Below are 16,158 nucleotides of genomic sequence, written 5' to 3'. Positions count from 1 at the left end.
CCGCAACAGCATCTCAAACACACCTAAACACACCTAGTGGCTGATCAAGTCGGCTGCTCTCGTTGGAGTCTCACGATCTTTCCGTGCCCCACGTGCCCGTGACATCAGAGCCCGTCTGGAGCAAGTCGGACAGAAATCTAACCGGCATGCACCGTGCGTCTGCATGCACCGTGCGTCTCCAGTTGGCTGTCAAAACTGCGTCCGTCTGGCTCATCCCGAACACACCTTTTATCTTACTGGCAGATCAACTTACTGACAGCTAGCACGACAGCCAGCTGTGTCTCCTCTACACCTGATTGTCAAATGCAATCCCTGACAGCGCAGGAGGTCGGAGTGACTGCACGAGTGCACGTCGTAGTTTCAATGCACGGATGTAAATAATGTAGCTTTTGCCCCAATTTGAGCGGCTTTTTTTCTATCAGTAGGCCATAAAGAGCATCGCTCCTGTGCTAGCCATGTACCCATTACATTGCACTTTTCCATCAGAGACACATTATAAATGGATTCAAAATATTTCTAGATTGACTTGACATTATCTCGCCAACCCCAAAGAGGCAAATTGAAGTACAGGGAGGATGATGAGTTTATTGATATAGCATAAATCATTGGACAATTACGGAAACTCATTGCTGCCAGTGTGAGTGAAACATTTTTGACTGCGCTTTCTCGTTCTAACGTACCAACTCGTTCTAACGTGTTGCTAATGTCGTTTTTACGAGTTGCCAGAAGCCCAACGCACACCAGAGCGCAGCGGCACATCATCCGTCAGGGCACTTCAGTTCAGAGGCTTTTCCTCAAACCATGTGGTGCTTTAAACTCGTAATTCATACATTTATCATTAATACAATAAGACACGTATGTCCGTGTTGCGAGAGAGAGAGAGAGAGAGAACACGTGGCTCTCTCTTGCAGGTTAATAGGGGGCTGGTGAGTTTAACATGCTCCACCTGAGCCCTGATGATGGTTCTGTCTCCGCTGCTTCCATCATCTCCTTAAACAAAGTGTACGGCGGTCTCCCTGTTTGTCACAGCCAAGACCCGTCTGTGCCTCTGCAGCAGGTCAAAAACGTAGGCCTATGTGTTAACCCCGCAGCACCGCGTCTGGATCAAAGGAGGCGGCTCTTTTGCCGCACCGTCAAGCGTCTGCGTTGGGCTTAAAAAGTCGTTCACACGACTTTGGCAACTCGTTAGAATGAGATGGTATTACGTTCGAACGAGAAAGCACAGTCAAAAATGTTTCACTCACATTGGCAGCAATGAGTTTCCGTAAGTTTCCGTAGACAATGCATAAACATTTCATATGAGTGAACAAGAACAAGTGAGACAGGTTTGGTAGATCAACTTGTGGAATGTTCCATTAGGCATATGCGCTGATGTGCTGTCCTCAAAAGCTCCACATTAGCGCAGCAGCGATGCGCTTTGAGGACACATAGCCTACTGATAAAAAAAAAAAAAAAGAAAAGATGCTCAAATGTAAAAGCTACATTATTTACATCCGTGCATTCAGGGGCGGACTGGCCATATGTCCATTCTGGAAGAGCACAGAGGGGCCACTGGCTCTTGGGCCACCAGTCCCGCCTCAACCGAGCTTTACCCAAATCTAAAAGCTAAAAAAGAAAAGCATCAAAATAGCGACAAAAAGAGGATGAAAAGTCAACCAAAACATGAGAAAAACACAACAAAAAATGATAGAAAAAATCATTAATAAAACCTTTTTGTTATGGTTTTGTCACTATCTTTTTTTATCGCTTTCTTGTTTCTATTTTGACACTTTTTCAAGAAGTTTTTTGTTTTGGGTAAAGGAGGTTAAAATATGTCGCTTATACTTTTTCTTCATTTGACCATCATTTATCAGTGACTTAAAGACACCCTTAAATGACTTGATGGACATTTTGTAAAGTGAATGTATGAATCCTTATGAAACCAGGAGGAAGAGTGAATGTGCAGAGGCAAAGGTGTGCAAAAGCTTTGAATATGATGAAGCTGTATATGTTTTGGAACTGCTTGATTTCAGATTATGCAACGCTTCACTTAATTGTTTTTCCTTGTTCTGAGGGGGAAGAACAATTATGTAATGGAGTTTTAGTCCATGGGCAGATTGTGTTTAAGCACTGTTTCTTTTCTAAGTCACATTATACATAAAAAAAAATCAGGTGCTGACTCATCAATTATGTCACCCTTTTCACCTAGTTAGAGGGCAGTGATACTAACTCGCATTATTCCCCTCTCATTAGGTGATTTTTTTTTTTTTACAAAACAAATCTGTGTATAATCAAATGTAAAGAAAAAAACAAAAAGTAACACGCAGAATAAAAACATAACCCCTTAAAGTTGCTATATCAAAGTGATGCCTAATAAAGTAATACCTTTTTTGGACCAGCCAGACCCATTTCACATTATACTGTATATTATGGCTCAATGCTCATATTCACAAGATTTCTAAAGTGCTGCCCAGGAAGAACATTGTGCAAGAACCAGGGAGCAAATACTTAGCTTGAGTGCGAATAGTCTTTTTGAATAACTATAAGTTGCGAAATTGTAATGAGGTTGTTGTTTTGTTTTGTTTTTTACATATTATTTGCACATGTTTTGCATCTATTCAATTTGAAAAGATAAATGAGAAAAATAAATGTTGGCTTTATTTTTACAGACATGCATTAAAATGATCAAAAATGTAGTAGACCTCTGTTGCTGAATTCCCAGCACTTGCGTGGCTTTTCCAAGGACACGCCTTGTTCTGCACAGACGTTCCTTATTTGGTAACTCCAACCACAAGTGTCATCTTCAATAAATTGATCACCTTGTTCTGGCATTGTCTCACCCTCAGCAATTTTCATTACCACGCCCTTTCTCATGCAAGCTGCATTCTTTATTTTATTTGCTTTTTTGTTATCATAGCTGTTCCCTTAGGCTACTGTTGGTCACACTCTCTGGCAAAACGACAAAACCACCTTGGATGAAATTAAAATGAAATTAAAAATTAGTGTTTCCTCTCAGTGACGAACAACCAGCAGCTGAGAAGCGTGATCGGATCCAGTGTCTATTTATAACCCACTCAGCCTCCAGCCAGCGTGAACATACAAAATCAACATCTATGTCAAGTGTAATATGAATACATTATCATGCAAGGTTGAACATGGACCATTTCAGACCTTAAAAAGAGGGGTTTGTAGTGAAATGTCTCTATAGTAACAGGTGAGTGGGGTGAATTGGCCACTTGATCTACTACGGGCGGCGCTGAAAGACAAGCGCTCAGGACGTACGCAGCAGGTATCGGATTCTCTGCTACAAGTTCCTCTGATTACATTACACTCTGGACACAGTGTTTGTCCATATTTACAACATGCGGAGTCAGAGTACGAATACACGGGTTCAGAAGCAACGCCACATTGTCATTCAGTGAAGAAAACACAGTTCCTCTGCACTCGGACTAAATATTCACTGTTGTATATTGGCCTAGATCTAAAGGATGATTCTGAACATATGCTTTAAATTGTATAAATCTTGATTGTTTTTTACTGTTTTATATTGTGACACATTTACATTTGTTCTTTCCTACCATGTCAATCTATCATAAGATCTAATCTATATACTGTTGCTTTTAAATGTGCAATAGGAATAAATATGAGTTATATTATAAATAGGTTTAAATAGAAGGACAACAGCATAGAATATATACCAATGAAAACAGTCATCTTTAGAGGGCTGAAAAAAGGGACTTATTGTGGCCGACTTCTTCCTGTAACCATAAGGAAATGGCGGCTGGCTCCAGGAGTTCCTGATATTGAAACTTTTTCCCCTTCTGTAAGTCAGTATTGAACACAGGCCTGTCATCCTGACCTCCACGTGTTTTGCAGTGTAACCCAAATACGGACGGACAATCACAAGTGTCTTTTACTTTCTTTTATTTTAACATGCTTTTAGTGGACACTTCTTTTAAGACAGACAGACTCACAAACAATGAATAAAATATGCTTTTAAAAGGTAGAAGGACTCCACCCAGAGCGGCTCATTGTAAGCGCCGTCTGGGAGCGCAGGTCTGGTTGCGCAGCACGGGCTGAGAAGCTGCAACGTGTTTGTCATAGCAACATTGTCCTAATTCTATCCTGTCACTAAACAATGGAGCTGACTTCAAAAACACAGTCAAATTGCTAGCATGAACGAGCTTCAGTTAGCCCACATTGAAAACTATGGGGGAAGCCTCACTCCCTCAGCCCATTCTTCATTTTACAGTGTGTTTGATATGCAATAATAACACGTGATCTGTGCTGCCATTTAGAAGTGACAGTGCTAAGCAGCGAGAGATAATTCAATTATCCCCCTGTGCCGGAGGTCAGCTAAATTTATGAATGAGATTCATTTATGGCGTGGCAACTTTGAGCAACTAAAAATAACAACATGCTGTACGATAGAGTTACATACATGCATCAGTTTAATTGGTGCTAACCCTTTAAGTTTTATATGACATTTTATGGAGTATCTTTGCACTTGCTAATAGCTCTTAGCGCTGTCTGGTCCACTGCCCTGTTTACCTTTCATTAGCAGCTGTATGTTGAAACCTAAGCCCAGAGGGGTGACCCGTGTCAGGGAAAGACGATCGGCGCTGTGGCCTGGGATGGCTCAAATACTTTCCACCGTCACGCTGAGAGTTTGAGCTGCCTGTTTTAGAGCTACATGCGGCATGCAGCGGGGCAGAAGTCGGCATAGAGGGGGAGAATTGAGGGAATGATTGTTTTATCTTTTACATTTTGAGATTTCATGAAGGTGGGGGATATGGCAGATGAAAGTGCCAGTCCGCAAAAGAAAACCTATACCAACAAGAACATCAGGAAGTTCAGGGCAGTTAGCAGGGTTTGCAGCCTGACAAGCAGTTGGCAACGATGGGTAACGGACAACGAGACGAAGCAGGCCAACGAACCAAGCGGCTGGGCTCCATCTTGGCTCGAGGATCCGAAAAAGGACCCACAAAAAACGCAGACGCCGAAAAAGACTGCACAGACGGTGCCTTCAGCAAAACAAGACAATGCTTCCGAGGGTGTCAAGCCGGCTGAAAAAGTCCAAAAGACTTCCAATTGTGCAGAGGTCACCAAAGCTGCTGTGGAGCCACTTGTTGCTTCCCCAATTAAGACCAAACACGTGGAAAAGACCGTTACAAGTGCAGCTAAAGAGAAGAGCGTCGGAATTGGACTGTTGGCGGAAAAAATCACCAAAGAGACAGCGCCGTCAAATGAGGAGATTGACCGGTTGTTGAAGAAAAAAAGTTCGCCAACGCGAAGAAGGAAGTGTTCGAACATGGTGTCGTCGCTGACCAAGAGCTGGAAGCAGGTGGAGAAGGCAGCGACGGATGGGACAGGGGCCAAAGATGGGGAGTTGTTTGATGCAGAGGGTGATGAAGAACAGTCTGATGTGAAAGAAGTCGCAAAGGATCAGAGGGAAGAGCTGAAAGAAGGGAAGCAGAAGGATGGAGATGGAGAGGAAGAGGAGACCGCAGTGAAGATCAAAAGGCCTGCAGTGTCAGTGTAAGTGTCTGAGGGTGGAACTTCGAAATATCTGCAAGTAGGAATGAATTAAATCTCTTTACACCTCAGTTGATACATGTAGATGTCTGTCCGCTAATTCAGAATTTAGTAATATGTGGCTATTGTATCCTACTGTTGTATCAGTGGGCAAAAAACTTACCCTCTTCCCACCTTCCAACTATTTCTTCTGCTATTAGATAAATAGACAGACAGACAGGTATGAGTTTATAAGCACATATCACAACTTGCAAGGTCACTTTTCATAGTTATTGTCACAAAAAATCTAGAAAACTAGCCTGTAAGTTCATGAAATTGATTCAAATGTTTTATCATTAGATGCATCATGGTTTTTCCCATGTCTGAGTTTACAAAATATCGGAGGTCACTAAACGGCGAACCTTGGATTGGACTAAGCAGGGCTCAGTGTGTTGAACTGAGCAAAGAGGAAAAGAGGAGAAACACGTCACTGTCATAAGTGCACATTGTGTTTAATAGAGGCTACAGTAGCTGCAGTTTAGGAGCCCAAACTCATTTTTAGAGAAAAAACAATAATAGGATTCAATTAATTGCATTATTTTTTAATCACAGTAAAAATCCCCATATAACCGTGAATTAACCCCGTATGTTCCAGACATTTGCTTGACAATATTTTTTCAATTCGGACCTTAGTAATTTAATTTGTCACCCCGGCAATACTAAAGGAGGACACAACTAATTTCATTCCACCAAAGAAAAAAAAAATCTGGTATAGTCTATTACTTACTACTTAAACCATGCAAAGGTATTAGTTAATATGAGCCTTGGATACGTTGCATTATTGCATAACAGAGTGACAGATTATCAGTGTTTGCTATTTTATTTGTGAAGCATTTAGGGCTGCTTATTTTGTAAATTGTGCTAGAGAAATAAAGTTGACATTGACATATTTATAAGATACTTTACCGAAAAGAGAACCAGTTCAACAACAAACAAACCCAAAAAAATGTCAGCTTGTCTTGTAAAACACCACTGCAGAATCCAGGAAATTCAGTGTCAGTTACTGGCAGTCCACTCCTCCTGTGCCTTGAGCTCGAAACGAAACAGCTTCATCAAAACAACACTTGTTGGGTTAGTTGGTTTTGTCTGTCAGACTGTCACGCAGACATACCAGTCGTATGTCAAAAGCTGCCTTGTTTTTTGAGAATCAAGAAAGACAATTACCGGTATGTAAGTTGAATATGTTTGGAGTGAGTCACTTTTAATCAGAGCCGGTGCTGGCCTTTCTGGGGCCCTAAGCAAAAATCCATACGAAGAAGAAGAAGATCTTTATTTATATAGCGCCTTTCACAGACATAGTCACAAAGCGCTTTACATGAGACAATTGTACATTCACTCCACACTCGGTGGTTCAGTTTCCCCTGGGGGAGACTGACAGAAGCGCTGTCGCGACTGCACAAATCTGCGCCAACGGTCCCTCTGACCAACACCATACATTCACTCATACACATTTTTCATCCTATTGTACATGTTTTTAGTGGGGGAAACCGGAGTACCCGGAGGAAACCTACGCAGACACGGGGAGAACATGCAAACTCCACACAGAAAGGCCCCGGCAGGTGGGAATCGAACCCTGGACCTTCTAGCTGTGAAGCGAGAGCGCTAACCACTGCGCTACCGTGCCTACACGGGGGCCCTACAGTACGCATCCCATGGTTATTCGACGAAGAGTGAACCCATTTACAGTCAAAAGCGGTTCCACTGGACAGTAGTGCAGGGCAGAAGTGGAAAATAGTGATCTCAATTCAGGCCCCGTCCCTCTGTGTGAGAACAACTAACCACTAAGCCACTGTGAGACTGGAATTTAGGACTACTACTAGTCTATTTCCCAACTTTTTAAAATGGTAAATGGCAAATGGTCACATTCTCTCACCTCTGGTCCCTGACCCACAGTTTGGGAACTAGCTGAAACCTGCACCTGACAGTTATTTCTGTCTGACCACTGAGAATTAGCCTGTGAGTAGCCCAATTCGTTTTAGACTGTGCACATTCAGAGAGCCAAAGAGACAAATAGGCCCGTAACAACGCATTGATTAAAGCAACGCGTTGTGAAACAACACCGTAGTTTGATTGAGATGTGGGGCCCTTGCACCTGCGGGGCCCCTACACACCTTGCAGTTTGCCTATAGGAAAAATCGGCTCTGCTTTTGAAAAAATGTCCCTGCACGTTACGATACAGGCCTATGTTTTATCAGAAGTTAGTGGAAGGACTTTTCTATTACTTGAAAAGTGACTAAATTGGCTCTCAAAAAGTATTTTCTTCATTTCTGCAATCCATGACACGACCCCACTTTGGCATGAGTTCAGTTCGCGTTAAAGACAGAAACGGGGCAGTCAGACCCACAAAGTTGATCACTCCAAACCCTTCTCCTCATTTTAGATTCAAAAAGGAGGCTGAAGACGCCAACAAGATCAACGCTCTCTCCAAAAACTGCAGCGCTGTGGGAAGCCTGAAGAGCCGGTGGCAAAGCTGGGCTTCGGAGCACACGGTCAACCAAAAACTCAACCCTTTCAGCGAGTACTTCGACTACGACTACTCCATGTCCACGCGTCTGCAGAGGGGGCAGGAGGGCTACGGGCGACCCAAGGAGGGCACCAAAACGGCGGAACGGGCCAAGCGCGCGGAGCAGCACATCCACAGGGAGATCGATGACATGTGCATGGTCATTCGGATGATGGCGGACGCCGATCGCGACGGGAGAACGCGGGTGACTTTCGGACAGTTGTTTGACAGATACGTTCGCATTTCGGATAAGGTGGTGGGGATTCTGATGCGGGCCAGGAAGCACGGGAAACTGGAGTTTGAAGGAGAGATGCTTTGGCAGGGCAGAGACGATGGGGTCATTATCACTCTGCTGGTGTGACGGAGGAGAGACAATTGGACGGAAAAGAGACACTTTGACAGAGACGGGCTTGATGTTGGAGCTCACCAGTCCTATAGGCACCTCGAAAGCCACACTCGCTCCGGGCAAGAAAACCACACAGGGGAGACTGGGTATGGTTGAAACACTTTTTGCTTCAGCACCTGTAACTCACAGAATGTTTGAGCCAGAGTTCTCAAATTTTCATACAAAGTGCCCACATGTGTTTAGTACAAATGGCACTATAGTCGGCAAGAATATCACAGACCTTGTGAGTTGATGTCAAATACATGGTGTTCCTTTGTTACAACCTACTCCACTACTGGGGTAGGTTGTTGCACATGCTGGGGTAAGTTAAAACAGTCAAACAAAATAAGGAAAAACAGAGGTCCCGCCATGTGATATTATTCAAGAAGAGGTTTATTGAAATGAAAGAACAATGCAGAACAATGTGTCTCTCTCTCTCTCACGTTGAGTTAGTCCATACTACAGGTCGGCTGCCTGAGTCAGATGTTCAGCCAAAACTTCCTCCTGCACCTCAGAGAAAACTTGATCATTTGTTGATGCTCCAATGTCCAGTGATCTTCTCAGTGTAGGTTATTGGATACTTGCAGTATCTGCTAAATGTTGTAATATATTCTTTCCCACTGCCTAGGCATTCTGTAAAAGTATGAAAATCAAGAAAGTGTCATTAGTTGTATGTAAGGGGATGGTTGTGAGCCATTGTTAAGCTGTATTAGCATAATGATTTGAGACTAGCAGGGGAAATGTGCATCACATTTTGCCTGACAAACTACTATTTAATTTAAGTCATATGTGAGTCATATGGTTTTATGTAATATAGTATGAGCACTAAACAAAATATAGTCTTGGTCAAAAACTTTACTTACTTACCTCAAAATCATTTTTTTCTAGAATCTGCATGCACCTGTTTACAACCTTGACAACCACCATGTGGGATCAGAGAGGAAGTGTGAACACTGATATGTTCATTTGACTCCTGTCTTATACCTGAGTGGTGGAAGTGGTAGCTCTACAACTCTCCCCATGATACAACCATACCTGGTTTCCTCTTCATATTTTCCATTGACTTTTGGAAAAAAAAAAAAAATCAGGACTTTAAAATTGTAATGGAAGCGAATTAATCATGTGGTAGCCTAACTCACAATTACTATTCTCATATTTATCTGAAACTTTGTGTATCCAGACGTATTTTGCTGCTTTTGGCCACACTTTGGTTAATAGCTACCATCTGATTCATCTCCTTTTAGACGCTTAATATTAAAAGTTTAAATTGTGGAAAGCTTGACGGGGTCACCAACACTTTTGCCAGTTGTGGATTAGCTACTCAAGCAATCCAGTGAATCCACCACTGTACTTTGATCATGTTTAAAGTCTCGCAGTCATGTATGACAAATACAATTGCAGAGTTCATTTGCAAAAGCAGATATGCTTGTTACTGTACTCTAAAGATGACACTTGTGAAACTAAAGTTTTTAATTACTGTATAGTTTCATGGCACTGAAACAGACCTGGTAATGAAAAACACTGCAATGCAAGAGACATTTGCAATATATGTTTTTTCAATGGCAACTTCTCTGTTTTTGCAAATGAACTCTTCAATTGCAAAACTGATAATTAGTCTGTAATTTGTAACTATTAAACACTTTTTTTGTTGTTGAATATTTTGACAACCGTGTCTTATTATTCTATAAATGTCAGAAATTTTGAAAAAAGCAACCCAAAACTGCAAAGTCCGGCTTTAAATACAGACATTATTGAGAATTTCTGTGAGAAACTTAAACAGCCCGACTTCATTACTTTTATGGAATAATCCCAACAACAGTGGTTACAAATAAAGAGCTTTAAGTCTTGGTTTGAAAATATTTTGTCCTGATTCCTACCAGAGACTGAGTGTAAAGGTGGAGTGTATTGTATGTGCTACAGTAAGTGTCATTAAAGTGAAACTACTTTTCTAAGCTCTTGCATGCTTTTGACTGACTGAGCTGCTATGATGTTGTTTCCTTTTCAAAATGTACTTGTGTTTCTGAATCATCATATTAATCTAGTGTGTATGAGCTCACAACAACATTTATACTGAAGCTCTGCCGCGTTTATATGTTCATTCACTTCACCAGAGTCATCGTGTCAGTATTCAAAACTAGAAGCGATGGTTTTTAGTCTCATTTAATCTACTTCAACAATGCGCCGTGGTAATGGCCTATTTCTATTATTTTATTTAACAGAAAGAGAGGGTCTGACTAAACTCTGAATATTACTTTGATTAATTTACCAAGACCACCACATTTAAAAGGTAAAGAAACAAAACAGGTTACTGAGGTTTGCTTTATCCTCTTAACCCCTACACCTACACAAGCACATTTTCTCCAGTTATAATCCAGACATCCCTAATGTGTATAAAATGTGTATATGTATGTCTATGCATGTATGTATGTATATATATATATATATATTTATATAGATTTTCTTTTCTCTGTAACGTGATTGGAGGGTTGGTTGAATGCTGAGAGCTGGTACAAGTGTGAGTATGGGTATGTAGGTGTGTGTTTCTGTGTTTTCTGTTTTGTTTTGTTTTGTTTGTTTGTTATTTTGTTTGTTGTCAATTTGAATTTCAGGACCCCCTCGAAAACAAGATGTTTCACCTCAAGGGGCTATTCCTCCTGCAATAAAATGTCAACGTATGCTTCTGGAAAAAAGCGTCAAAATAGAGATGAAAACGAGACGTATATGAGGATAAAAACGCAACAAAAACACTACAAAAATGTGACCAGAAAGGCGATGTCACAGCAAAGTTACAAAAACAAAAAAAGTGATGAAATATGTACAAAATTTAGATCTTATCTTTCACATGAGGCATTACACTGGCCTGTACGCTGTAAGAAGATTTTAGATTTGGGTAAAGCCGAACTGGAGAAAATGCACTCGGTTACAGTGGGTTAAGAGGTTAAAGGACCGAGGCTTCACTTTTGTTGTTGTTTTTGAAGGATACAGTCTATTTGGCCCAAACTTTTTTTTTTTTTGAAGCATATAGTGTATATGTGTTCAAGGTCTTTAGTCTGTTTGCATGTCTCTTTGTTAGCTTTTTGGCACTGGACACATCTGATTCTGCAAAAATGTAAGACAGAGAAAAAGTTTAGTTTCATTTTTCTGTTCTTCTCAAGACATTCGTTTCTGGTTTGGAGGAATCTGGAACTTTGCAAATGTACACAGAAAAGAAGAACAGATATGTTTAGAAAAGACGGGATCATTTCTGTTTAATGGAAGAAAAGAAAAAATGTGCTGAGGTTATTATACAACAACTCTATCAGGAACTGTAGTCAGACTCCGTAGCATTTCCTTGTCGGGCGGCACGCAACTACAAATCCCCATCTCTCTTTCCTCGAACCGCAGACAATAGACAAAACAGGTTTGATTCCATTGCATTCATCAACGTCCAGTAAATTAAAAAATAATCTTGTCACGTTTGTTGTCCTGGAAATCAGATCTGGAATCTTGGTGCATCAGCCGGGCCCTTCTTAGGAATGCGGTCTTACATAAAAGCCTTAGGAGTCTTGTATATAAGATAGAGGAGGTTTGAGGTGAGTTGTAGCCAGCACCAGCCAGAGGAGCGAGCAATCAACTTCAACTCAACACAGCAACAAGAGAAAGAGAGAAGGTAAGGTGTTCTATCTATTTACCAATTTAGAAGTTTTTTTTTGTTCTATACAGTTAATAATCCAGTTTTTCCTTTCTCCAGGATGCACTACATTATTCTCGCTGCTCTCCTTGCTGCCACTGCCTTTGCTGGTAAGATGTTGTACCTTTGTATTTATTTATCATAGTAAAGGTTGGGTATATTCAAGTCATAGTGATTAAACACATTTAAGTGCACTACTGATCGTACTGTAGTGTGTGTTGTTTTAACGCCGGCTGTTTGTTGTTGTTGTTGTGAATCAGGCACGCAGTTTTCCTCCATCAACAACCAGGTGGGCTCCGGCAGTGGGACCTCCTACACCGTGCAGGGAGAGGGGCACATCACTGGAGTCCGGGTGTGGGAGAGTGGGAACCTCGTTTACGGGTAAGTGTGGCCTTTTCACATGGGAGAATTTACTGCAGTTACTCGTATTACTATTACATTTTGTGCTATGGGGCAGGAAGCACAAGGGAGATACATTCAGGAGAAAAGCTTCAGGTCAAATGAAGGGGCTAATATTGATTTACGGGGTTTTAGCCATGTTTCATGATATGAACATGTGAATTCTGAGGAGGCTGCTGCATTTCTCTCTCATGGTTTCCCTTTGAGTTATTAGCATTGTTTCGTCCAAATAAATAGATAAATAGCTTCAGATTCAGATCTTCAGACCCGAATTAACAACTTATTGAGCGACAGTGCAGGATTTTAGAGGCAGTTCTGGTGAACAGGTCTGAGCTCATTCTACACATGAGAACATTGCTGGAACATGTAGGGGAGGAATAATTTTAACATTTTTAAACTCTGTGTAGTCCCTTTAAGTCATTTGTGCGCCCTTGATTTTGAAACTAGCCATTGACTGAAAACTCCTACCTTTACTGAACACAAACGTTTCCTCCACTCTAGTATTTCATTCAGACAAAATGTTTTGACTGTAACTGTCCATGAGTCACTCACTGTCAGTCATGTTTTCCTGAACTATTTATAGATTTGTGCAAGACACCAGTATATCCTAATGATGAAATAGTGAAATAGTGAGAGTGGAAGAGAGAAGTCACTGAGAAGTCACGTGTCCCTCACGTGATGTGTGGAGCCCATTGCCAGACTGGCCTTTGGTTGAACCGTTTCCACCCCAAGTCTAAACCCAATCTTAAAGGGCACTGTTCATGTTCAATGAGTCAGATCAATACACAATTAACAAGCGGATGCGAGTCTCAGGACAAACAGAGTCATTAATACTGATCCTCTTTAAACAATAGAGGTTTGGGTTTTTTTATTCACAAGTTGAGGAAAGCTTTTAAAAATATGCTGGAAGACTGTTCTGTCCATAGCATTGTAGGTTTGACTTTTTGACTCCAATAATTAGCCAAATGTTTCTCCCGCCCTTTGTCCCATTTAACTCTGTGCTGTCCTTTTTAATAAAGAGTATCATTAGTCGCTGACAAAGCTTCTTGGATGAGAGGCAAATTCTCCACAGCACCTAAACTACCGACAATGACTTAAGATCCACTTTTGGTCTTAATAAACTTCTGCTTGTTTGTCTCTCAGTATTCAGCTTCGCTATGGAGACATCTGGTCCAGCAGAGCTGGTTTATCCTCTGGTCAAATGCAGACGTTGGAGCTGTGGGACGATGAAGTCATAATCCAGATCTCGGGGAAGTGGAGCCACTACATAACCTGGATTCAGTTCATCACCAACAAAGGGCGCTTCCTCATCGCTGGCGGGCCCTCGGGTAATACCTTCAACATGTACCCACAACACCCAGGGGCAGAACTGTGCTCCATCAGTGGGAGGTACCACGGGGCTCTCACTGGATTCGCAGCTCAGTGGAACGTGATCTCCGAAAGCAATGGCAGTAGGGGAAAAATGCGCTAAAAACAGTAGATGTTTTGGTATAATTGAATTTAATTGAATGACTGCGTGTTGTGTCAGATCATACATGCTCTGAGCCTTCGTTGCCTTCTGTGTTCCTATAATGTGATCTATCTCTTTCTACCCTGATGAAATTTATTGTCTAACAGTATTATAAAATTAAACAAGTATTTAAGAAATGCCTGCTTGAATTCATTCATTATTTCTATATGCATTTGGACACTATAATTTGATATTGCTCTCTAGGTTTAAGCAGCTTTACCTTATTATTTATTTACATAAACACAGATATCTGTGTGTGGCACAGTGGCTGAGGGGTTACCACTGTGTCCAGTTTCCTTAACTCTGTCTGATCGCTGAATTTACTTTACATACATAATGATAAAACACTTAGGAGGTCATTTACCAAGCGTTTGCTCATGTGCAAAGCAAGTAGCACTTGCGAATGTGGTCAAATTTGGTGTCCCAATATTGCAATACAGGCAAAATCAAACGTTAAATCAAGTGCAAAATGCCAACAAAATAGCATATTATATTTTTCAGCTTGCACCATGGTATTTAGCACCCGCCTTGATGAAAGCTATGTCTTTATGTATGTAATAACTTATAAAAGGGACTTATGGCTTTTCTCTGATTGGTCATAGCTAAATGTGTCAACATACTGCAGCTCAGACGTGGGAAACTGCTGTACGTACAACAAAGATTCTGCATTGTGTTATTTTGATTCATGCGGCTAATCAAGATGAATGAGTCATTTTTATTTATTTTTTTATGTATAAATCGCTAATATTGAGATAATCTGTTTGGGTTTGGGGCAAGATTGTGGAGTGAGAGATGTCTCTGTGCTGATGAGAAGGTCTGCCTATCTCCTAGGACAGAGCAGCCCGCCTTACTATCAGAATGGGAAAAAACAATCACAAGTGGAACAGTGTTTCTTTCATTTCCCGTGAGAAGCAGAGGAGGGGAGTGCCTCTGCTGAAGGGCAACTCACACCTCAGTATGGACATGGTGTGTAAGTGATAGGTGACTGGAAGAGCTATAGACACAGACTGACAGCCATGATTTGTAAAGTGACAAGTGCTACATGTAAATAATGTTTATACAGGTAGTCTCATTTTGTTGAGTTTTGCTTCGTTTCAGATCCTTACAACTGTTTATCATTTTAATGCCAAAAGGACCATGAAGTCATGCTTTTGTTAAAGCTTGAAATCCTCATCCTTGTGTTTAAGACAATCTAAATAACCTTAATAAACCCTTTTCGTAGTCCCTCGGGGGGTAATACATGTGTTAATGGGATGACGGGGGGGTCTTTCGTCTCCCCCGGTGTCTGGTCAGAAAACCATAATTGCAACTTTCCTTACTGGAATCATGAAGAAGAAGCTAACAGGCTAACGGGCAAAGCTAGCTGCGGGCTAGTGCCACTTGAACAGTATTTACAGCCAAGTTTGAGTGAAAAAAAATATCTCCATTGTGTAATTGGATGAACAATATCCGTCTCTCCCTTTGACTTTTCTGTCAGTGTAGTATTTACTCTCACGGACAATTAATGAATAATAAACTGCAACATGCTACGACACCTGCATATGGCCTCTAGGGGCAGGAGTTTCATAGTACTGCTTTAAAAGCTGTCCTTGAGTCCTTGAGATGACCGACATATCCCTGTGACATCTGAAATATTTATATATCATAATAATATTAACCGTAATTGTCGAGAGTTGCTATTTCACTTATTTCCTCCGACTTATTTCCATATCAGTGTTTTTACTCAGACATCCATAATCTCAGAAATTGCCTTGTCATTGTCTGTAGTTATCAGCTCGAATACAGATCTCTCTCTCCTCACATGGCTCTGTATATAAGACAACTGAGCACATTGTTTCTTTGTACGTTTACCGCTCAAACTGCAACGTTGAGGAAGGGGTCGCCTATTAAACCCAGCAAACCTTTCTTACTTGAGGTGATTACAACTTTTTTTCTCAATTATTACAAATCAGCAATCTTTGAATCACCTCTAAACTGAGCTTCTTTCTCTTTGTAGAAACACAGGTGCGTGTCTGAGGCTTTGGAAGTTCAGGTTAATTACATAATAACTGTCAAGTAAAGGAAATCAGGTATTGTTTATTTAACAACTTCATTTGAATATTTTTGTGTGCAATCGGTAAATGTGTTTTTCTTTTCCA

General features: G+C 41.1%; 2 protein-coding genes across 2 annotated transcripts; both read left to right on the top strand.

The window, feature by feature from the left end:
- Window positions 1-4,771: 4,771 nt before the first annotated feature.
- abrab (actin binding Rho activating protein b) lies at window positions 4,772-8,429 on the top strand (the record flags this gene model as incomplete). Its single annotated transcript, XM_079571003.1, has 2 exons — window positions 4,772-5,517; window positions 7,934-8,429. 2 exons carry the CDS (start codon window positions 4,772-4,774, stop codon window positions 8,415-8,417), a joined length of 1,230 nt encoding a protein of 409 aa, XP_079427129.1. The 3' UTR covers window positions 8,418-8,429.
- A 3,621-nt stretch (window positions 8,430-12,050) lies between these two features.
- Window positions 12,051-13,981, top strand: LOC306973491 (zymogen granule membrane protein 16-like; the record flags this gene model as incomplete). Its single annotated transcript, XM_079570415.1, has 4 exons — window positions 12,051-12,090; window positions 12,172-12,221; window positions 12,372-12,492; window positions 13,654-13,981. The coding sequence occupies exons 2-4, from the start codon at window positions 12,173-12,175 to the stop codon at window positions 13,979-13,981; spliced, it is 498 nt and encodes a 165-aa protein (XP_079426541.1). The 5' UTR covers window positions 12,051-12,090; window position 12,172.
- Window positions 13,982-16,158: the final 2,177 nt, after the last annotated feature.

This window comes from Gobius niger (assembly GCF_951799975.1).
Source record: "Gobius niger genome assembly, chromosome: 14".
In the NCBI taxonomy this organism is placed as follows: Eukaryota; Metazoa; Chordata; class Actinopteri; order Gobiiformes; family Gobiidae; genus Gobius; species Gobius niger.
Note: the sequence above shows the minus strand (reverse complement) of the source record. Positions and strands in the feature narration are given on the sequence as shown.